Source organism: Schistocerca americana, chromosome 1 (assembly GCF_021461395.2).
Source record: "Schistocerca americana isolate TAMUIC-IGC-003095 chromosome 1, iqSchAmer2.1, whole genome shotgun sequence".
In the NCBI taxonomy this organism is placed as follows: Eukaryota; Metazoa; Arthropoda; class Insecta; order Orthoptera; family Acrididae; genus Schistocerca; species Schistocerca americana.
The window spans coordinates 234,109,966-234,134,388 of NC_060119.1; the positions used below are offsets into that span (position 1 = coordinate 234,109,966).

Consider the following 24,423-nt stretch of genomic DNA (forward strand, 5'->3'; position numbering starts at 1 on the left):
CTGCCAAACAGCGTTCTTCTCTACACCCACCATTATCCCGCTATCCCTCTTCCTTCCCCATTCCATTCCGGATTGCTGCTTTCATTCAACATGACACGACAGTTGCCTTCCACCTAGAGCTGTTTGAAATAGTGGTCAAGTGTGCATGAGGTGTACTTGCTTGTGTGAATCTGTTTGTATTTTTGTTTATGAAGAAGGCTTTGCTGGAAGCTCCTCAATGTGTAACAGTCTTTTTGTTTCTGTCTGCAACTCATTTTCTCATCTTTATGGTGAGTAACAGTCTGTCCTTTTCATAATATTGTTGTCAGAACAAAGTTGACAAAGTTCACAGTCAGCTGATGCATACAACTTCCATCCTTTATGTTACCTTAGTGACTGTGATGTCAGGAAAGGCATCCAGCCATATACTTGAATAATAATATAAAGTTCTCCAATTCATGAAAAACTGGACCCTGTACTGGATGGGATGACTGCTAGAGAAAAGAACAAGAAGACTGTGTTTGATAGGGAGAAGCAGGTTGGCAGCTTTCTACATTTCCTAGAATACTTGCTTGAACATTTTGTTTCATATTATTCCTAGTTCCCTTTTTCATAGTTTTACTGCTAGTCACCTAGCACTTCACCAATTTCTGTATGACAAAAAATATCAGGACACCATGTATACACACCTCCTCAAAATTTTGGAATATCATAGAATTTACTATAATGACTGCTTATGGTACACCCATTGAGGTTTGTACAATACCTTACTAACAAAATAAACATAATTCCTTCTGAAAACAGAAATGATCTTGTTTAGTTACAAAAATCATTACACTCGGAAAGACGAAAATAGCAACAATCTTTATCTGATGATGATGATGATTATCAGTATTTAGTAGTATGTCCTCCCCCACACATGGATGAGTTCTTTCATTCTGGAAGGCATGCTCTGGATTATACCAACAAGTTTATCTTGAGGTATGAGGTCCCACTCCTCATACGCAGTTCCAGTGAGCTCCTGATGATCATCAAGCAGATTCAAACAGGTCCCATACATGCTCAATTGAATTCATTTGTAGGGATGGTGCTGGCCAATGCATTTGATTGATGTTGCATCTCTGAAGATACTGAGACACTGCTAGAGTACAGTGTGGTCTTGCGTTGTCATCAGCTGGGATGAAGTTGTCACTGACTTCATGTCTACAGGGCCTTTCAATCATTTGTAGGACCTCTTGTAGGTATCGAGGATCAGGCAAACTGCCAGAGATGGGAATTAGAGGTGACTGCCATCCCATCATTATTGCCACCCAGAACATTACACTTACACAACAAATGGATGGACTTCCTGAATATATCAGTACTCCTTGAGTTGTCTAGCACTTTAAACCCTTGCACATATGGTGTCACATCACAACCCAATCCTGTTCTTGTCTGTAAACATGACATTACTCCTTTCTGCAACAATCCAATGTTGATGTGCAAGAGCCCAGGTCCTTCGATTGCGTCGGTTCCATTGGTCCACTGCATAACTTCTCATTGGTCTTATGGAATGAAGACCACCCTGATGAGATCTTCTATGCTCTGTTTGAGATACAGATTCTTGTTGCCCAGGAGAAGTCATTTCCAGTGCTTCTGGCAGTTGACATTGGGCGCCTGTGAGCCGACAATTGGAGGACAGGATCCTGCATTTGTATTGTCATATCATCTCTCTGTAGTTCCTCCACACCTTAGACACACAACTTTGGGTGACATGTAACCAATCGGCAACATCTTTCTGTGTATGACCTGGTGAAAGTAAAGCTACTACCCTGACTCTATCAAAGTGTCATATGCCTCTACATGGCATGTTACTTTAGTGCTGAACACAAACTGAATGAAACTGTTGTTGATACAGGACTGCTCCTGGTGTACCGCTGTGGCAGCAGTATGTTTACATTACTGAGAAATAGCCATAAAGCATTCCAGTAGTAAACACCATGCAGAGTATGGGCTCTGACTGGATAATACATGAAGTGTCTAGGTCAATGAGACCTCTAGTATTGTAGACTACATTTTACAGTAGTATTCCAAACTTTTGTTGACCAGTGTAGTTAAAACCTCTAAAATTCTGACATATTTAAAATCATGAAATATTTATGAATGTTTAATGCAACTGAATAAATAAACAAAAATCTATTCACCAAATGGTAGCAGGAGAATGTACTCACATACAAAAAGGTTTAACTTATGCAAGCATAAGCAGTAGCTCCTTCTTCTGGCAGAAGACTTGAAGGGGAAGGGAAAGGACTGAAGATGTTTAGGAAAAGGGGTAAAGTTCAAAAAATTGCCCAGAATCCCAGTTCAGAGGAGACTTAACATCAGTAAGCAGCAACTCAAAAGTGGAATATTTCTATAGACTTTCAAATTACAAATTATGTAATAAAAAAATATAAAGAAAAAATTTTACTTCCACTAACCAAAATCATCAACCAAATGCTACATGAGGGAATCTTCCCAGATTGCCTACTGTGAAATCCACCCCTAACAAAAATGACAACTATCATCCCATCTCATTCACACCAATCACGTGGAAAAATTACAGAATATTGTACACACAAACAGATGAACCAGTACTTCAGGCAAACTAATATACTTAATTCTTCACAATATAGTTTCAGACCTCATCTTTCCATTGCCAAAGTAGTTGAGATGATTGTCACAAAAATATATGATTCTCTTGAAAGTAAGGAAACAATCTGTTCTGCTCTTCTGGATTTGAGTAAAAAGGTTCTGTCTCCCATAGTATACTTATCAAAATACTCCAGTACTACAGAGTTGGAGAGAATGCTCTTTACCTTACTGAGTCATACTGAAATAACAGAGAGCAGATGATAACTATAAAATCTAAATATTGGACTCATTAACTATTATAAAAAGGCATTCTACAGAGCTCAGTAATGTGTCCATTCCTGTTCATTGTGTGTATAAACAATTTACCCTCATTCTTCAAACAATGCAAAATCCGGGATGGAATAATAACAACTTTTTAAAATGGGTAGATTGCTACTCATAATATAGAGAAGATATTGAGTCACAGGCAGCCACAACATAAAGACTGCTACATGTGTGAGCTTTTGGCCAACAGGTCTTCTTCTAAAGTAGAAAACATCCCCACATTCATGCAAGCACAACTCACATATGCATGACCATTGGCCTCTACTCCCAGAGAAAGTGGTCATGTGTGCATGTGAATTGTGCTTGCATGAATGTGTGAGAGAGCTTTGCTTGCATGAATATGTGTGTGTGTGTATTCTACTTTAGAAAGAAGCCTTTTAGCTGAAAGCTCATATGTAAGCAGTTGTTGTTGTGCCTGTCTATGACTTAATATCTCCTCTATATGATGAGTCTATGATTTTCATAATATTACCCTTATTATTTCCATGTGTATGCAGATGATACAACACTAATAACAAAAGTTGATGACATAGGGCAGCAGCACCATAATGTAAATACAGCAATATATATATTGAAGCACTAATTGGTTCCAGGCATATTATTTACAAATTAACAATAATAAAACTGAAGACATTGTTTTCAATGGAAGTGTCTCCAACGAAGATCGCAAAATAATTAAACTGTTTCTATGTATATTGGGAACTCAGCTGCGTGAGCCACACAAAAAAATTGTGCTCCAAACTGTCTCGAGTGATTTATCTATTGTACCGATTGGGGAATAATGTAAGCAAACCGCTATTAGTGTATGCATATTTTGCTTCCCATCTTACCTATGGAACTCTTCTATAACTGTGCCAGCTCAAAAATTGTATTCAAGTGGCAAAGAAAGATCACTTCAAAGGGTGCAGTATTATAACAATCCTTATCCTCTCTATATGTAGTTGACTTCTTAATATTAAAGAGAATTAGGATGTCTGTACACAAGTGCAATACAAGAACTGGACAATCAGTTGATATGTACTACAGTTGCTAACTAAGGTTCATAAAAGCACGAACATCTAGACCTTAGATTTTTCAATAGACTTCCACAAGCTGCCCATTCTATTCCTTACAATACTAAAATTGTTTTAGCTGAATGTTTTTTTTTTTTTTTCATAGAAAAAGAGTATGAGGAATCAGGCATAAATGACTTAGCGCTGTGACTACTTATTGTCATACTAAGTTGAAACAAATTGTTGGTTTAAAGGTTGCAGTACATATTATTTTCACATGATATATAAAACAATGTGTCACTGATGTAAATACCATGAAATTTTATGAACTTTATGTCTCTTGGGATAACGTAAAAATATTTACCAAGAACATATAAAATGTTCTCTACCCTAATAACACCTTTTTTTTCACTTGATACTGGTTGCACATGGTTGTGACACCAGAAAGGGCATATGTCATGACAGACGTGTGGAAAAATGGAAATGAGCATTTGGCGTCATTGGCAGGGAGGCCCTTGCGGGACAGGTCCGACCGCCTTGGTCTTATTACATTGGACGCTTCATTGGGCGCCCTGCGTGCTGGATGGAGATGAAATGATGATGGGGACAGCATAACACCGAGTTCCTAAGCGAAGAAAATCCCTGACCCAGCCGGGAATCGAACTTTTTTTTATTTATCGTTGTGTTTGGTCATTGCGGACGTCACATGACATCCGTTCAAGTTCGTTGTTGATCCTTTAACTCAGTATTTTTATTATTATTGCAGAGGCTAAGCAGCTCTCTTACCGAACATGCTGAGTTACCGTGCTGGCACACCTCAGCTATCGGTGTGCACATGACAGCCATGTGAAAGATGTATAATGAGGAACCATTCATCAAGCGACGTCACTCAGCGAGCAGGGAAAAGACGGTCAACATTTTTGACGTAATGGAATGTAAAAACGTTCCACAGTGCATTTCAAATGGCGATAATCACATACGCCGTCAACGGCATGGAACGGTAGATATGGAACAGGACGACACTGTCCAGATTTCTCAGGGTGAAAGCTTTGACATGACGTTGGAAACGGTTGTGGGATGTTGACGTTGCAGGGAAAAGGTGGGGGGGAGAGAGAATTTTGTCGTCGTCTGCTAACATCGGAAGCTAACTTATTTTCTCAACGCTGACTTATGCTATAGTTGTGGGTTTTGTGCTTTTGCCTCTTCCTTCAAAGGCTATAATTTATTATATTCCCTTGTTTTCGTGAGAAATGACAAATGTTCTATGACCACTAGGGTGCTTTTTCCGTTGAGTGTTCTTCCATAATATATGCCATATGCCTGAAAGCGAAAAATGATGTACGTGTTGCATTAACTCAAAGAAGGTGTGTATAAATAATAACTTGAACTGACGAAGCAATTTTCATTAAAAACCTTTTGTTGTGTGAAAAAGTCAGCTCTATTAAGGAGAAAAATACAGTTTTTGTGACTTTATTTGCTATGTACAAAAACAAAACGAAAATAAACGGAATTGATAAGTCAAACAGACTCTATGTATTTCTTTAGAAATATTGTTTGATGTGTTTGTATTTATATATTTTCTCTAGCAAATAAATGTTGATGTTTTGAAATATTTTCACTTCTCAGCAATTTACTATTCAAAATGGATCAAGGATATCCATTAAGAAGTTTGTTTTGGCTGTTAATTAACTTTATAATTGTTAGTTCCTTAATTCTAATAAACATTAGACTTCGACTTTTTGTAGTATGGACGGCATCTCACCAGCTCATTTTAACCGCTCGGTACTGGGTTAATAAAACTGATGTTCAGTTTACTGTGAAACCTCCATGGTTTGACGATGAAGTCGCCTGACGTTCCGTTCCGTTGACGTCGACTTTGAATCGGCCTTTAATGAAGAAAGAAATATATGGACTCGTTTGCTTGAGTATCCATCAGCTGGGTTTTTAGTATTTTTGTGATATCTTCCTAAAGTCTAACTGGTCACTGCTATTCTCGTTGCCCCTTTTGTACAGTCCCTCGCTTGAATCTACTTTTAGCGAGATAAGTGTCCCGTGCTCTCGAGCAGCATCCGCTATAGAATTTTATGAGTAGTACACTCTTTTGAGGCAGGCTTTATTTTCCTAAGATCAGTGAAATAATCGAAGACTGCAATTTACATGCAGCTGAACAAGGCTGGTTATTTCACTTCATATCTACTCACATTGTTTTATCCCACTGTTGCACAACGTAATTGAATCATGGTTTCCTCAGTACATGGCAATGAAAATTCATAACAAGCTAAAAGGAAAGAATGTTCTGAGTATGAACCTAGAGACACTGAAAACAAAGCTATATGATATACTTGTCAAACGCTGCTACTACACTGTTGAGGAGTTCATGAAGGATGAACTGGACATTTGAGCAGGATAAATTTACATATAGTCTTGCGTGTAAATGTAGCTGTCCTTCACAAAAGGGAGGAAAGAAAAATAAAAGTTTATATTAATGTTAAAATTCTTTGTACCAATTGGGCCTAAGTTGTGTTATCCATTTTTTTACGAGTCTCCTGTACACTAATGATATGATTAGAAATTGTATGTTATGAGACGAATATAAAACACTATTCACTTTTTTTCAATCATGAAGTCACTCTCTGAGTCTAATCGAGGATTTTGGTAGGAGTCTGAGCTCGTAGATATTTTGTATCATCTAGGCGTCTCCAAATCCTCAAGAGTAAACGAAGGGGTTTCCTTATCCACTTTAGTACCAATTATAATGGCGATAAAATTTTCGAGACTGTTTAGTCTGACAGCTATGTTGAAAAAATCTCTTTCTTTCTCGAGATTAAGAATAAACAGATGTAGTCTCCTCTCCCCGACAGGATTCGCCCCTGAGTCATAGGCCAATAAATTCTTATATTCTGGAACGAGAAAGCGTTACATTTATAAAAGGAAAAGGCGGGCTAAGAAAAGACGATTATTACGACAGACGACAACATCTCCATGCATGAACTAATTTAGTATAAAAGGAAAAGAAAAACATGTATGAACCAGAACTAAAGACTTACGAATTGTGTGTGTTTATTTTTCATTTCATGTGTGTGATTTATGTAAAACGATGTATTCTTAGTGAAATAATGAATGGTACTTTATATTTTTGAACCTCTCATATTTTAAGGATGTTTTCCAATACCAACCTAGTGATTATGTATTTCAAGTAAGCAGTGTTTTAATCCTGTCAGCATTGTTACGGTTCGCATTAGCTTTTGGAGATGAAAATTACTGCATGTGTATTACTTACGAATCTCCATATGGGTAACGACTCCGCGAGCGCACATTGTAAAACCGAACTACAAATTGTATGGGATATTATTTAATAACCACTGGATAACATACTATGGAAAGCAGATTTCATAGAAGACCTTTTTATTTGGGTGATTTTATCTGAAAACGCTGTGGATGATCTTAATTTGTTTATTTTGAATGGCCAAGATTGTGATTAAACATAAGCGTCATGTAATATCGAATAGTTTCTTTTTGATACGGAGTCGACGACAACGAAAGAAACAAAAGACGCAAAGTTCAAGGACACGTTCTTGAAACCTAGATATAGGAAACCTCAGAATTTACATGTTTTCCATCATGTCTGAATATCTCAATTTTGTATGAACAACGCGCAAATTACCACTCCCGCCTCCGAGGAAGGATATGACGTTGGAATTAGAACAGTATGGCTGACAGTAAAGGACGTAAACATTCAAATACAAAGGAGAGATCGCATGAAGGTAAGTGCAGTTGTGTCCTTTTGTACTGTCACTGTAAGGAAGCTATTTGTGTGAAATGAGCAACGATAAAAACTTTAAACTTGACTGTTGCCAATGACATATACATATTAGCAATATTGTATGTTATGTTATTTTGCACAATACCCACGAAGCGATTGATTCCTTAGGCAAGTATGTCGACTGGTAACTGGTGCATATTTTATGGTAGTAGATATGCTGTGCACGTATTTTTGCGACAAATGCGAGTTGACAAAATTTACGTGCTAAGGTTTATGTGTTGTCTAGTAGACGTAGGTTATGTTTCATGTTTTCTAAACTGATATGCTAATACTGAACAATTTTTCGCCACGGTTGGTGGTGTTTATAACCTTAGAATATCTGTCACCATATGGGAAAAGTTTTGTGAACGTATGTTGCTTTGTGTACAGAAATGATGGGTAAATGTTTGGGTTAGAGACTGTTTGCTTTTATAGTGTTTTGGATCAAAACCGCGCTCCGTTTAGCATATTCCTGTCACGTTTGTGGACACGCTGTGGATACACACTTGTTCAGGCATTTAGTGTTTATAACGGCAACGACAGTGCGAGACGTTAATACAATCTGAATATAGCACTGTGTGTAATGAATTAGTGTGCTTAAATATCCGCTGGGAGCTACTGGTTAGTTGTTCTCATGCACCATTATATTGATGTAAACATTATGAAACTCACGATGAGCTAATGTATACGTATGGGATGTATCACATATTTTAAACTTGAGTCGTGTTTTTTGAAATGTGTAGGTGAATACAGGATACAAAGTCAGACATGTCTAGCCATTCTATATTTTTTTTTTTTTTCATTGGCTTTGTCACAAATGAACAAACTATGTTCAAGAGGTTGCCGCTCTCTGAGAACTGTTATTCTGTTGTCATTTGGGATATTTCCTAGCTCAGTGACAGGCAGCTAATTGTAATAATAGACAAATGAAATGCAGTTAACACACTCGCTACTTTTACAATATATCATCTGTGATCTATTTCATGGTTGTAGTTGCAATATTTTGAGATGATTGTTGAAATTTAAATGACACAAAACTACATGATTCTAGTATTGTTGAAGTACTTTCTAAAGTGTCATTCATTGACAGTAATCTGTTATGTGCTTTTCAATAAAACAAGAGAGAAATATTTGTTAGTTAGGTCTTGTTGTGTTGAACTGAAAAAGTTTAAAGAAGAGTTGTGTGAATCGAAACGTTTGATGACTTGTATGTTTCAAGGAGATGGTTCACCAAGTAAAGATCTTTTTTTTTATCTGTTGTGACGACTTAGAAACATCAGTACTACTTTCTTGTAACTCTGATTGAACAGCAATCACATCTCTGGTGTGGTGGAACTTTTGTGCCATGTCTACATCTGTACTCTGCAAACAACGTGAGATTCCTTTTGCCAGTTATTAGGCTTTCTTCCTGTTCCATTCATATATGGAGCACAGGAAGAATGATTGTTTGAATGCTTCTGAACGAACAGTAATTTTTGTAATCTTATTCTCACAATCCCTGTGCGAGTGATACATTGAGGGTTGTATTATATCCCTAGATTCATCATTTAAAACAGGTTCTTGAAACTTTGTTAATAGACGTTCTCAGGATAGTTTACATCTGTCTTCAGCAGTCTGCCAATTCAGTATCTCTGTGACACCCTGCCATGGATTAAACAAACCTGTGGTCATTCATGCTGACTTGTGTGTATACGTTAAATATCCCCTGTTAATCTTATCTGGTACGGGTCCCACACATTTGAGCATTATTATTCTAGGCTGGATCACACAAGTGATTTGCAAGCAATCTCTTTTGTAGACTGACTGCACTTCTCCATTATTCTGCCAATAAACCAAAGTCAGCCACCTGCTTTAACCCATGTCATAGTGATTTGGATAGTCTTTCAGTGCGCATAATAATGCAAAATGTAAACTTACTTACTTTTTTTTAAATTGCATACCAGTCACCTGCTGGCATCACATTCTAGTGACATGTGAATGAATAAATCTGTGTGATCACCACAAATACTGATACTGTGAAGGATGTTGAATAACAAAAATACCACAAAATAAGAGTGTGTGTGTGTGTGTGTGTGTGTGTGTGTGTGTGTGTGTGTGTGTGTGTGTGTGTGTGTTTGATTTTACATTAAGGTTTTCAAGGGATATAAAACTGTTTATATTTTCTACAGTGGGATTCTCTTCTCTCAGCAAAATTGATGAATTAGAAAACATGAAAAGTAATTATTGTATGCAAAATATGGTAGTGAGGCTACATTCTTAAATATGTTAGGAAGTGTATATTTTTGGGATGGAAAACTTCATTGTTGGCAGTATGGTATAATTACTATTTCTCCTATGAAATACCTGCAACAGTTAGAATTTTTGTGCCACATAACTACAATCTTTTCATATTGCTGAAGCACCTGAATGCTTTTCCATGTTTTGTCTTGTAGCTACCCCAGTTATCCCCACTTCATCCAGATTCCTTGCTTTTTTAACACTTTGGAGCCCCATGCGTGTAGTATAGTGTAGTCTTCAGTTTAGCCTAAATTACAGACACAATATTGTAGTCAGGACTGCCGTACCAGTTATGTTTAGAATGTGGCAGTCCTCGCTAAGACTGTTTGGTAATATTACTAGAAGGGAATTCTTTTCAACATTGAAGATAATGTAATATTATGGGCATGGCACTCACAGTATTAAGGCAGAATTTACATAGTGATATCTGTGAGTGCAGCATAGGCTTTCATTTTGTCTACCTGCTACTTATTTTTAGTGTTTTCTCATCAACAGCCCTGTACATAATGTTGGCTCTCCATCTCATAGAGGGCCATTACCATGTCTGTTGTGGGGATAATAATGTATTTTCCTATTGTTTTCCACAAAGGTCTTCATAGGTATTGGACTGTAGTTCATTTGTGAATTTTACCAAATTATTTTTGTCTTTGGATTCACCATACCATTAAACTGGTGTGTGCATAAGAAGGCAGCTATGTTATGCATGCGGTGCAGAGACAGAGTGATGGTGAATGTCTTGTGGCATTTTGTGTCATAAGCTTCAACCATTACTTGTCCTCGAACTGGCAATGCTGGGGTGAGCGCTACACCAGACCACTGCTTCTCTTCTCCCTGGTAGAATGTGTATGCTGAGAAAACTAAGCTTATCTATGTATTACGTGTCGTGTGTGCTTCACACCACCCATATTGAACAATGTAGTGGCTAAGTAACCTCACCATGCCTTAACTAAAATGAAAATAAAGTACACCAGAGACAGATACTACCGCCAGATGTGGCAGAATGACACTGCTATCGTTTGTGATTGCCCATTGTACAATCACTGCTGTTTGCCACTATTAACACAGTAGTTTGTTTGCCACTATTAACACAGTAGTTTGTTTGCCACTATTAACACAGTAGAGTTTTTGGGAGGTTGGGCTATAGGTGGTTAGACTTATAGGAGCACCATCAAGAAAAAGTTCTCTCTGTTCAAATGTTTCACGTTAGGGGGCCAGGGCAAGTTCATCTGCACGAATAAAATGTGTTGTAAGGAAGTGGCTGGTTGCTTATATACATATGAAACAGCAACAGAGCCAGCACAATTCAATTGCTTGAGGCAGCCCATTTTTTTCTAAATCCTCCAGTTGAATTTTTGCCCTTGAAAATCAGGAAGAAACCTACCATTCTGCAATAGTGTTGATATCTACATGCTAAGTTTTGGATCCTTATTGGGAACAAATGTCTTTTGTAAGATAATGGAATAGTTACAGTATCAAATGCAGTACTAAGGTCAATGAAGCTTACGCCTGTGATGCATCTGTGTTCAAAAAAATGTTAAGTAAGTTGAGCTAGGTGGAGGATCTGTGTAACAGAACTCGTGCCCGTTTTGAAGACAGTTCATTGTGGGTTGAACTATTGATCAACAGCCTGAGTGATTCAGTCAGTTGAGTAGTATATTTTCGAATAACTTCTACTGTGTTCTGAGATTTAAAAAGGCCATTACACTATAGCTATTTCTGTCATGGTTTTGGAATATTGGGCCTCATTCAAAAGCTGTATCAACCATTCCTTTGTGGCCATGCGGAAGTTCATTGTTCTGCTGTGACAGCACTGAAACCAGCGGCTTTCCCTGCTTTACATTGAATTATTGCATTTCCAGTTCAGTGACATTAAAATATTGCTGGTGTTTCTTTGTAGGGTGGACTTGTATTGTGGGTAACAGGCTACAAATAAAAAAAGTGAATTAATGGAAAATAAGCACACTTATAAAGTGTTCTTGCATTTGTACGAAGTAGGATTAAGGACTAAGTAAGTATTACACCATTGAAACCTAACGTTTTCGTTTTGGAAATTAGATGGTAAACTAATGAAAGAGACTGCTGATTTGTTGTTGGAGAAGTAGTACTGCATTTCAGTGTGTTGATGTTTCCAACTAAAGTTAAATGAAAGACAGTGACACTTCAGTCTGAGAATATTCTTGCGGTTTTTATTCTTCTAAAGGATGTCGATGATCATGACATTTTGCTTAGTGATGTGATAAAAAAAAAGCTTATACTATGAGACTTTCATTCTTCTTTTTTTTCCAGTAAGTAGCCTTTCTTGGTATTCATTGCCCAAACCAAGAACAAAAGAAATTCAGAAAGAACGTACGCAGCTCAAGTCGTAAGGTGCAACTACTCTCCTGATGGCCAAAAATTTTGAACTCATTCAAGATGTTACACAGCACTCCTCAGCATTTTACCCATTCTCAGTTGATGCATATGTATGTGTGTCCATCATTTTATCACCTCACAAAGCTTGTATGTATGTTGTTTAAATGAAGAAACATAAGTTTAATTTTTAAGGCAAAAATGAAAAACCAAATCCTCTTTATTTGTACTATGTCCATCGTTTTGTACCACAGAGGTAGATAAATATAGAAGAAACATGGAAAAACAATCATTTTCACAGCATCGAACAGATCAAAAGACTGTTAAGCTGCCAGACGTACTGGAACTAACGTACGTAGCTTTTTCACACGTCACTGCCGAACGCTGGCAGGGTATAGAACGAGTCGTCATGAAAGAAGAGAGAATGCTGCACCTGGTTGGCTTCATGGATTCTGTTGTTGATAGGCTCGTTATCAACGTAGCAGCAGGTGACACTTCCAGAACTGAAATGCATTTCTCAGATTCGGATAAGGAAGGAGCTAAGAGATTGTGTCGTTAGTGGCTTCAGTATTTAACTATACCATGAAATCCTTCAGTACTCTCTTGTGGTGCACACAGCTTACGCAGAAAAAAAGTACTCTATGATTAAGTCAGGAATTTTCATCATTCTTGTTTTTAATTACAGTAGTAGGCCCATGTTAGCTAAAAACGATATGTATTGGTGTTTTTGTCTAGTCGTCTAAGGACCATATTGTGGGAGATTGCTGTGTATTATTTCATTCTGCTTGAAAATTAAGACATTCGAAGCTGCATTGCTCCTCTGCTCGTATCTTTTTACGTGTGAACTGCAGCTGGCCATATCAGTGCAGGCTAGCTGTAACAGCTGACAGGCCAGTGCTGTCAAAGTTAAATGCGCCGGTAAAGCTGTTGTCCCGTATTATCGCTAAGTCGATGTGGGCGTAACGCACAGCACAAAACGTACTTATTATCGTACTCGAGACGGCTTGGCTCCAGTCCCACTTGATACGGAAATCCAATGAGGTTCCAGCAAACGCGGGATACATAGTGCAATATTTACATCAGGTTTATTTTTGTGGTGAAAGTTTTATAGAAGTGTATCTGCTGCGCTGGAGATTCTTTGATTCTCGAGAGGACATCAAATTAGTTGCTCTAGGGCTTTTTTTTTCCCCTCCCACAGAACTTAGGGGAACAGTAGTCGCCGAAATTTTCACTTCCTGTAATAGCCTGCCATAATATTATTCCGCAACAATAGTGAAAATCGTATCAGTCGCTGACTGACTGGTTTTAACGTGGCACGGCCCTTGACCAACGTTGCTCAGTTATCCCGCCGATGACTAGCATAAAATAGCGGAAAACTATAAGAAAATTTTGACTAGCAGTATTTTATTAGTTCATATAGATATGAAGAGTGATCAACTTTGATGAAAAGTAGTCAGATCATGAAAATGTGCAGCCGAGACGGCTAAATAAACGATTTAAATCAGTCTTTATAAAAATACCGACGAATTATATTTAATAAGTAGTTTCAAAAAGGTATACGAGGGATATTCATAAATAATGCGTAGGTTGATATTACTGTGGATTGTTGATGCAACAACGAAAATTACGTCAGATGTAGCTGGGAGCTTGAGGAAGAACCACGTGTACTCTTCACATAAAATTGGCGACAATTAGAAATAGAGGCTGCAAGGGTATCTGGTACTGTGATAGTGTCGTACATCAAGATCGGAACTTCACGCGACAGAAATGCACAATGCATTTGTGGTGATTTTGCAGTGGACCGTGGTACACTTTCACGTGGGGTTATCCATTTCGTGGTCGTCGTCGTCGTATGAATATAGACGATAATCCAAAAAGATGAAGTGTGAATCTTGAGGCAGTTTGACTTGAAGTACTCTCAGAAGCCACGGGAATTTCCCCAACATCAGAATTCTGTATTCAGAGAAATGATTTGAAGAAGAGAGAAATTTCTACGATAGGAGTCCCACACTGCTGGAGAAGCAGATACCCCTGGACTCTGCAACCTTGTTCTTGGTGTCGAATTGTCGATGCTGATGAAACTTAAATTAGAGAGGCATTGAATCGGAGTTGAAATCGCAGTCCTATGTGTAAAGAGCTTCAGATTCTGCATGTCCAAAATAATTTCGACGCTTTTATTCAAAGTTCAAGCAAATGATGAATTTTTTTGCTTATGATCACTAAGGAAGCATCGTTACAGAGTACTGCGTGGAACAAGTGTCACAGCTGTGTATTATCTTAACTTCATGCAAAAACCTGCTAAAACTCGACCCCAGTTGCTTGAGGCTGGGCCACTCGTTCTCCACGACAATGCTCGCCCGCATTTCAGCAATGTTGTAGGTCAAAAACTGCGCGAATACGGATGAGAAGTGTTGCCGCGTTCTCCCTACATCCCGGACATGAGTCCACCAGTCTTCTACTTGGTCCCGAATTTGGAAAAACCTATGCGTGAGCGTCGTTATCTTTCTCTGGAAGAGCTTTCTACCGCCGTTACCGTTCGACAGACGAGCAGAAATGGTGTCCTGAATGTAGTAATAGAGCTTCCGAGAAGTTGGGACTCAGTCATAGGGAAGCAGGGAACTATATTGAAGGACTATAACGAGGTATTGAAAAAAATAAACGTACAAGAAATAAGAATAATAATCGTTATTTATTAAATGCCCCTCGTACGTGTATGCCAGTACACTTGCGCACGATCTCATTGCTGTGCAATGAGTTGGATAACGTCTGTGATTACATTGTTATCGTTGTCGTTAGGAGTATAACGTGTTGTAGTGTCCTTAACAATACTCGGGCGAAGCGTTGCAGAGATGTGGAGAAGCCCAACCCATCAACGACAGGAGCCTGCAGACTCTAGGGAGAGCCGGATACGCAGAATAAAATGAAACCTTGGCAAAGTTTTCGTGAGCCTAAAATATCGCGTGGTGCGCTGCGGCGACGGCCTCTGCGGCGCGCTGTCTGTAGTGTGCAGCGTGGGCTCCAGCACAGCGCAAGTGCTGGCTAGCGTTGCGAAGCTGCTTGCAAGTTAAGCAATGACGGGTGACAGGCGTAGTAACGAATCCCCGACACCGGGGCGCAGCGGGCCTCGCCGACCGGCCAGACGGCAGAGTTCGGGTCGGCAAGTGACCCCTGCCCAGCAGGTACCTGCTCAGCAAGCTCCTGTGGCTACCCAGCAAGTACCTGCTCAGCAAGCTCCTGTGGCTACCCAGCAAGTACCTGCTCAGCAAGCTCCTGTGGCTACCCAGCAAGTATCTGCGCCTGCCGAGCCAGTACCTGCTCAACAAGTTCCTGTGGATACCGAGCGGGTATCTGCTCAGAAAGGAGCTCTGCCCGTTAAGCAAGTACCTGTGCCTGCCCCACGAATATATGCTCAGCAAGCACCTGTTCCTGCGCAGCAAGTGCCTACTCAGCAAGTACCTGTGCCTGCCCAGCAAGAAACAGTGCCTGCTGCACATCCAGCAATTGAGAAAGTGTCTACTCAACGATTACCTGCCCAGCGGTCATCTACTCAGCAAACATCAGGCAAGCATATCACTCCGTCTGGAAATCTTTTGCTAATCAGAAAGGACATGCATGGTCATACGTAATGCCGACACTTGTGATACTTTCAGGAACGTTGCTAGGTGTTTTACTGCCTTAGGCGAGAACTGATAAAATACGCCACCTCTTTTTCAATACCATTGGTCTAGTCTTCTCGGTCTCCTTCTCTCCACCACCGGCATCCAATGGCACAAGAATGTAAATTTCGTATTACACTTTTAATCAAGGTGACAAAACGTCCTCTTTTTCTTCGAGTATCCCTCAGTTTTCATGCTTTGTCCTCATTTCCTTTAAAATTGATTGGTGACAACAAGTGTCCTCAGTTTATTTTTTGTTCAGTTTTTCAAATTTCCCAAAATAACTGAAGTTGAAAGAATGTGCTGAAGATTTTAAATCGGAACTCAACTGAATACACCAGCGTAGCCAAATTTGGCATCACTTACTTATTTCATTTGATTACAAGAAAGTGGACTAGTAAAGATGTGGAACTATTTTCTGGCGCTAATGAATTTTTGCTTGGATTTAGAAATTATGCTATACTGTGGGGAGACATGTCAAAGTATGAAACTCGATCATCTGGATTCTCAGTGTTGTTTCGTTATCTGTTGCAATTGAAATATCTTTAGAATGAGGAATAAATCTACTCTTTTTCAGCATAAACTTTCTTGCGATTAAATAAATAAATGACGCAACGCTTGCATTTTCTGTTGAGAGTTCTAAAACTTTTACTAGCAGTCCCGGCGGCGCAGTGGTCTGAGCGATTTTCTGATCATTCGTCAAAGATGGGTCCGGGTTCGATTCCCTGCGAGGCATGGATGTTGTTTATCTAAAGGCATTGGCTCGATCCCTTCCCTGAAGTCAGTGGCCCCTAAATTAGAGACGGGCGACTGCTTGTAGCCCATTGAGTTGCTCACGGTGGTCGTTTAAACCCTAAGGAAAAAATTAAGTTTTTTGTTAAATTGTTTCTTCAAAGTTACGAAACAGAATATCTCTTCTTCTGTACAATACATTTTTGGCTTCATGTTTTTTTTCCCCTTGTACAGAATCACACTGAAATTTCAGTACGAAATCAAAATGTAGCTTTGTTTTTGTGTTGGCCCCTAATAGTAACATTTAGAAAATATCAGAAGTAATTCTCTGAATGATAGTACATTAGTCTTCTTTTATGCTTTGCCAATCTTCGAGAAGCTAGCGCACGTGCCCCGCACCAGCGTTCGACACAGATGAATCGTCATGTTTGTTTTCGTTTCATACCCAGTTGCGGGTGCTTTAGTGTTTAGGAAGCTAGAGGCAGTGGGTTTATCTTCGTCAGACTAAATAAAGACTTATTAAATAACTGTTCCATATGGTTTGAAAACAATTCAGTGTTTAAATTTTTACTCATTTTCATTTATGCTTCTCGTTTGATCAATTTACTCGCTGTTTAATTTGAGATTAATTTTTGCCGCCCCTAAAATGTTGCCACTTTAACCGGTCGCTTAGGCTTGCCTGATGATAGAAACGACCTTGGATACTTTCTATATGCCAGTCGTAGCTTTGTGTGGTGGTGTGAAACGCGCAACAAGCTTAACATCGGGAACAAGAATATACGGTTCAGTACCTTAAATAAAACTTCTGTCAGAAGATACCAAGAACATCCCAAAGCTGAGTTGTCGAAATTGTTAGTACGTTGTGCAGATGGTGCACCAAAGGTCGTAAATATTTAAAGAAAATTTTATTTATTTACCACCAATAGCTGTTCACACAGCAGCTACCAATTTAGATTGAAACTATCATTAGGCGACATAAAATTGTTATAACAGCTACTACAGCGTCAGTCATCTTGCGTCACTGTCTTCAAGGGTAAAATGTATAGAAAGTAATATTTGTCTATAACTGTCTACTCTATGCAGTATGCAGAGTGAATTACACAGAGCAGAAGGAAGGAAGAAAGAAATGGACAGTGACGAAGATTACCTAATTGTAAAAATTCATTTTACCTTTACTGACAGTGACGCAAACGATTTTTTACAATTTTATATTCACTATTGACGCCATAGTAAGAGCTATGCCACATAGGCTGCTGCCACTATTTTATATTGCATGATGTGTTCAGTCTAAACTAGTACTAAATAAAGGTTTGTTCTATCAGTAGCTCTTAGTGGTAAATAAACGTGACTTTCTGTAAAAATTGTAATTGTTGTTGTATGTAGGATTACAGGATAATTGCTGTTGGATGTAGCGTTCACAGCAAATTCAAACTCGTTATCGACCAAAAATTGCAGCAGCTGTTTCTCCTATATTGCAAAATTGGCATTTCGTACAATGTGGAGCGCAAGTTATAAGAGATATTAACTCCAGTCCAAAACGATGCTAATCGAAATTTTTACCGTCGCTGTGGAGCCTCCTTTTCACGTGGTTCGTTTGTTTCGTAAAGTTTAGAGGTGTACGGATGGAGAGCAAGTAGTCCACCTTTGGAATACCACTGAGTCTGTGGGATTCGAGAAGATGGCTCTCTTGTACTTGCAGGTGTGCCTCGTTAATACATATAGTTTTGCAGATGTTGTCGAGAACCCATTTGGTAGAAGACATTGTTCACAAGTGTCAGAAACCACAGAGGCTTTTCAGTAGAGTAGAACTGAGAGATACAGCTACCTAGCACAGTCTGGTATGTTGATTGTGGTGTCTGGGATTGTTTGTTCTCCCAAAAGCGATTGCTGTCATTATGAGTTATCCTCTGCGTTATCGTCAGAAAGTATGTTTTCGGGTGTACAGCCGAATTTAGCTGGATGAACTATTACTTGAATGACGATTTTGAGGGCTTGATTAGCCACCTGATCGGTTTCAACCCACGGAAGTGTAACTACTGGCGAGTCTGACCTACTTACGCATGCATATCTCACGTGATTATTTTCTAAATTTTTGCTCTTATTTTTCACAAATATGTTCAGTCAAGCTAACACTGAACTTTGTAAACGATTAAACTAATATTTAGTGACATTTTTAGCATACGTATTCTTTCTACCTTACACCAAACGTAAGAATGAAAGTGAGTGCAGTATCTTGCTGTACAAAGTCACGAATATGGTACTGTTGCAGTGATTGTGTACATATTCAGCAATAAATTTGTTGTGCGGTTTAAATTCTGCTCTTGGGCTTAGCCTTTGATTTGGTTTTACAGTGTTTTTACCGTGTCTTACACTTCTCCTCCACATAGCTATGTTTGTATGTGGTACTGTATGACCAACAGTAAAGTGCTAAATTGCCTTTCCCACTCTTACCAACACATTACACCACTTACCAAAAGCATCCATGCCACTTTTTGTGTTAGTGATGACAGCGATTGTGCTAAATAAGAGGCCATAATGCATATGATCCACTTCAATGTTCTTTGTACTTATGACTTAAAGGTCAGTGGCCGGGCACCAACTTCCTGAAGCAGTACGATGCATTTCGGAAACACACCTGAGGAAGAGGAAGAAGAAGAAGAAGAAACCGCGAGACGATAGACTTCAGAGTGTTGTGAAAGATTTTTAAAAAAAATCAAACTTTACTACAGAATCGTACGTACATGGTTCGTGTATAGGTAGCCTTCTAAGCCTGCAATCGCGAATTTGCTGTTTTGATTTCTTTAGACGGAACTTTTATTACTTGTAGTAGCATTCAGTATTTATCTGATGGAATTGTTAATTGTAAATGTGCAAGTATAATTTTTAATAAAAATAACATTTTATTTGTAATTACTAATTTAAATTAAAACTAACATTGCAGCAACCTCTCTCGTCTAGCGTTTTTAAGGCTTACATTTCGAAGTCATCTGCGATTTTAGTGCCGCACAAGCTCAGAACATCGAAGTTAACTTGTGCACCTATACGACGGTTTGGCAGCACAATGCTTAGGATACAAGGCTCATATTTTGAAGGAACGATGCTCAAATCACCGATCAGTCGTCCTAATTAGTTGTTCGTAAATCGCGCCAGTCGATTGTCGGGAGGTTCCTTCCGAAAGGCACCATACTGTCTCCTCCCTTACCCTTGTCTGAGGTGGTGTCAATGACAACGATTTCGACTGGTCGTTAAACCAGACCCTTTCTTCATTCAGTTTCACTTTGGTGTCTTGGTATTTTGGAATGTTATTGGTTAACATAGTGGCATGCCATTGGTTCATCTTGCTCTTTCCTTGGTTACTTTGCAATGTAAATGAAAGGGTCCTTGTCCGTCCACCGTATGGCAGCGGCTTTAGGATCAGATGACTGGTAGCCGTTTAATGTTTCGCTAGAGCAGTGGTTCCCAATCTGGGGGGGGGGGGGGGGGGGTATTACACCTGAGGGATAAAATGTAATTTTTTGGGGAAGTAAAAAGAAAGGATTCGGCCGTATTTCCGTCACGAAACCAAATTGTTTGTATTCAAATACATGTAAGCAGGCAGAAAACGGTGCAGCGCTCGGCAACGCCTGTATAAGACAAGTATCTGGCGCAGTTGTTGAGTTGATTACTGATGCTACAATGGCAGGTTATCAAGATTTAAGTGAGTTTGAATGTGCTGTTGTATTCAGCGCACGAGCGATGGGACACAGCATCTCAGAGGTAGCGATGAAGTGGGGATTTTCCCGTACGACCATTTCACGAGTGGACCGTGAATATCAGGAATCCGGCAAAACAACAAATCTCCGACATCGCTGCGGCCGGTAAAAGATCCTGCAAGAATGGGACCAACGACGACTGAAGAGAATCTCTCGACGTACCAGAAGTGGAACCCTTCCGCAAATTGCTGCAGATTTCAGTGCTGGGCCATCAACAAGTGTCAGCGTGCGAACCATTCAACGAAGCGTCATCGAAATGGGCTTTCGGAGCCGAAGAACCACTCGTGTACCCTTGATGATTGCACGACACAAAGCTTTACGCCTCGCCTGGGCCCGTCAACACAGACATTTGACTGTTCACTGGAAACATGTTGCCTGGTCGGACATGTCTCGTTTTAAATTGTATCAATCGGATGGGCGTGTATGGGGATGGAGACAACTTCATGAATCCACGGAGCCTGCATGTCAGCAGGGGACTGTTCAAGCTCTTGGAGGCTCCGTAATGGTGAGGTCCGCGTGCAGTTGGAATGGTATGGGATCTCTGATATGTGTAGATACGACTCTGACAGGTGACATCCTGTCTGATCACCTGCATCCATTCATATACATTGTGCATTCCGATGACCTTGGGCAATTACACCAAGACAATGCTACACCCCACACGTCCAGAATTGCTACAGAGTTGCTCCAGGAACAGTTTATACACTTTCGCTGGTCTCCAAACTCCCCAGACATGAACTTTATTGAGCATATTTGAGATGCCTTGCAACGTGCTGTTCAGATCTCCACCCCCTCGTACTCTTACCGATTTATGGACAATCCTGCAGGATTCATGGTGTCAGTTCCCTCCAGCACTACTTCAGACATTTGTCGAGGCCACGCCACGTCGTGTTGCGGCACTTCTGCGTGCTTGCAGGGGCCCTACACGACATTAGACAGGTGTACCAGTTTCTTTGGCTCTTTGTACTTTGATCCTGGATCTATTCCAGTAAAATTGAGACACATACGTCAAATATGCTTAAATATCTCATGAAAATGTCATCTCCGAACTGTAGGTAGGTCCTCCGCTAGATCAGAAATAGCTGCGTTATTCACTTCGCAACAGTAAGCGAAGTAATTAACAGCACAACAGCAACTATGTAGTAGCTACTATACTTCTGCAGGGCCTACACTGTATTATTATTATTATTATTATTATTATTATTATTAGTGGCAGTGGGCAGGCACAAAGCATTGGCAGCCTGTTCAGATTCAGGAATACAGCAGTCAAATGATCTAAAAACAATAGGCCTAAGTGAAGTGTACACATTTTAATTCGGTAGAGGTGCAGGTGGTGGGTGAAACAAATGTCGCCAGGGAGAGGACTGGTACAGAGGAAGCGTTTTTACTAACAAGTATTTACCTCATTGATAGTTAGCTTTCTTTTGTGAGAAGTAGATTTGGGTAACCCTCACAATGCACTGAGAATTGGTCTATAATTCTAAAAAAGGTTATTCGAAATAAGCCGTACCTATAATCGCACTGATTATTAAAAAATTAAATGTTGTTTATCAACTGTCATTTTGAAACAGTGTTCAAAGGAATTCTTTTTCATACTAAAATGTAGTTACGTAGTAATCTTGGTGATGGTGGGGGCAGGGAGGGATACTATCTGATACATGATTGCACTCAGGGGTAATGATTTCAGAAAGATTGGGGATCACTGCGCTAGAGAGACAAGGAAAAGGCGCTGTTGGATAAACTGTGGCGAAGGCGGATGGAGGGCATTGGAGGGCATTGCTGGCATGATGTGCCTTTGTTGCCGAATACTCAGTTTTAAACCGTGGTGTGCCACTTCTCACTGCCAGTGTTCTGTCCGGGCATGTGTAGCACGCTGTCGGAAAGCGTGCAGGCCGCAGCCAATTAGTGACGGTATCGGTGTAACAGATTTAACACTCTGCCGTTTGTTTTCCCGGTTAAAGACCGGGGGTCTATTGGCGCCTTTACTGCATGACTTTGCATCGTGTTCGTGTTCGCGTTCGAACAGCAGCCGTGATGCGGGTAAGTTCTGCGTGGGCTTGTAGAACAAGGAGGATGTGAACGTGCGCCCAGATATTTTGGCAGCATCCTAGCGCTGAGCTCATGCCATTGTTCTTATTTAGTAGACTAGCGGCGGTTGAGAGCAAGTAATCTTTGTCCCACAAGACGCCGGAATAATCTTGGCCCGTAGTATTAGTTCCCGTGATGACAGTTGAATTTTGCTCTCGGTTATTATTGTTTCCTTCAGTAAGGCAGTTCATTTAAGGAGTCTTCGTATTCGACGACAAAACCAGACTAGATAGGTCATAGGATGTGGTTCTGGATTTAAATTGCCTTTCAGTGCTGTTTACTGGGAGATAAGCTTATCGTTGAGTGTTCATAGCAAGCAGTGTGTGGCAGAGGCTTCTCTTTGTCTGTCTTGCTGACGGTGACGGTAGCTTATCGCTCTGCCTATGTAGTTATCTCTGCGATGTGGACACACTCCACGTAGTCAGCTACTCTAAGGCTTTGTTTGTAAATAAGTGGCTCATTGCGATACGTATTCACCATTCCACTCCCACTCAGTGGTAGCAAACTCGTCTCGACCAGCCAACGCATAGGGCATTGCCCTACGTAGCATAGCTTACTGTTACGACAGAACCCTCCAGAGCGTGAGGTATTTGCAGTGCACGCACTGGTAACTGTAATATCCACGCATTCCGACAGTGGTACGACACTGAATCACCGAGGAGTCTGGCATTTATTTTACAAGATCGAAATTTGAAAGTGATGAAATTCCAAATGTTGAATCTCCTCCCTGAAACTGAGGCGTTGACGCAGAAAAGCGTGTGTCACAAAAGCTAGATTTTGCAGGAGAGGCGGAGAGATTTCTGAACGTAGTAAAAATGACTCTCATTTGAGGCGCTGAGGACCATAAGGGCCTAAAGCAAAGCATCATTGATATTGAGGCTATGACATGTAAGCATGTCCGTGACATCTGTTGATCTTATGGTGCACCAGCTTTATCTATATTAGTAGCCCCCACACTGTATGTATGGACATTTACGGAAAGCTGCGTCGCTGATTTCTCGGATATTCATTTCCACATGGGCCCAAAGCGCAAAGCATAATTTAGTTGCTCTGCACTGCACAGTAGGATTGACAACATGATTTAGAGTCATCATCATGTACATGGTAATAATACTTAATAATCGGAGGTACATCGGCAGTTTTATCCGAAATCTCAAGCCCGCGAATGTGCTTAATGATAATGATAACAAGGACCATGAAGTGTTGGAACAAGTCATTACTGGTGCGTGCGTGCGTGCACATAAAGTGTCTGTTCTTTATGTTCTGATTCTAGTATATTTCAAAACATCAAGTGGGTCATTACTTTTTTCAAGGAAATGTAGGATGTTGAGGCATGATCAAAAAACAGTTTAGTCGTGTGACAGTTGGTTTGTCCATAAATTTCATTTTCGGAAACGCCTATTTTGTATGAACAAGTTTGATGTATTTGCTGATTTGAAACGCGACCATAGTTGTCTATAAATGTGTGATATTTTTTTGTAGACAAAGTATGTCAAATATATCCTCGTTAGGTTTAATAATTGATGACCTGCTCGTTATAGTTGTCTATAAATGTGTGATATTTTTTTTGTAGACAAAGTATGTCAAGTATATCCTCGTTAGGTTTAATAATTGATGACCTGCTCGTTATCCTGGTAACTTGTAGTTGCACTCGCAACCGTCTTACAGAGTTGATACTAGAGATCTTCCTGTTGCTGTTGTCTACGGCGGGGTCGGCTTCTAGGAGAGCAACGTGATCTTCAGCAAGGAGTTCATGTGCCGGTATTTTCCAAATCTGACTAATTGGGCAGTGCTCCAGACGTAAGAAGCCGGTTCAAGGTCGAATGAGTTACCCAGGAAGGCCTATGTTTCCAACTTTC

The 24,423-nt window shown here is 39.9% G+C and overlaps 1 protein-coding gene across 2 annotated transcripts in view; it reads left to right on the forward strand.

Annotated features, from left to right (window-relative positions):
- Window positions 1-7,453: 7,453 nt before the first annotated feature.
- LOC124619345 (atlastin) overlaps window positions 7,454-24,423 on the forward strand; it is a 134,288-nt gene continuing 117,318 nt past the window's right edge. The window contains exon 1 of one of the 2 annotated variants that reach the window (XM_047145790.1): window positions 7,454-7,672. In XM_047145790.1, the coding sequence (XP_047001746.1) occupies window positions 7,618-7,672 (55 nt within the window). In that variant the 5' untranslated portion in view covers window positions 7,454-7,617. Of the gene's footprint in view, window positions 7,673-15,344; window positions 15,898-24,423 lie in introns of those variants that run through there. The other variant, XM_047145703.1, reaches the window with a different exon arrangement.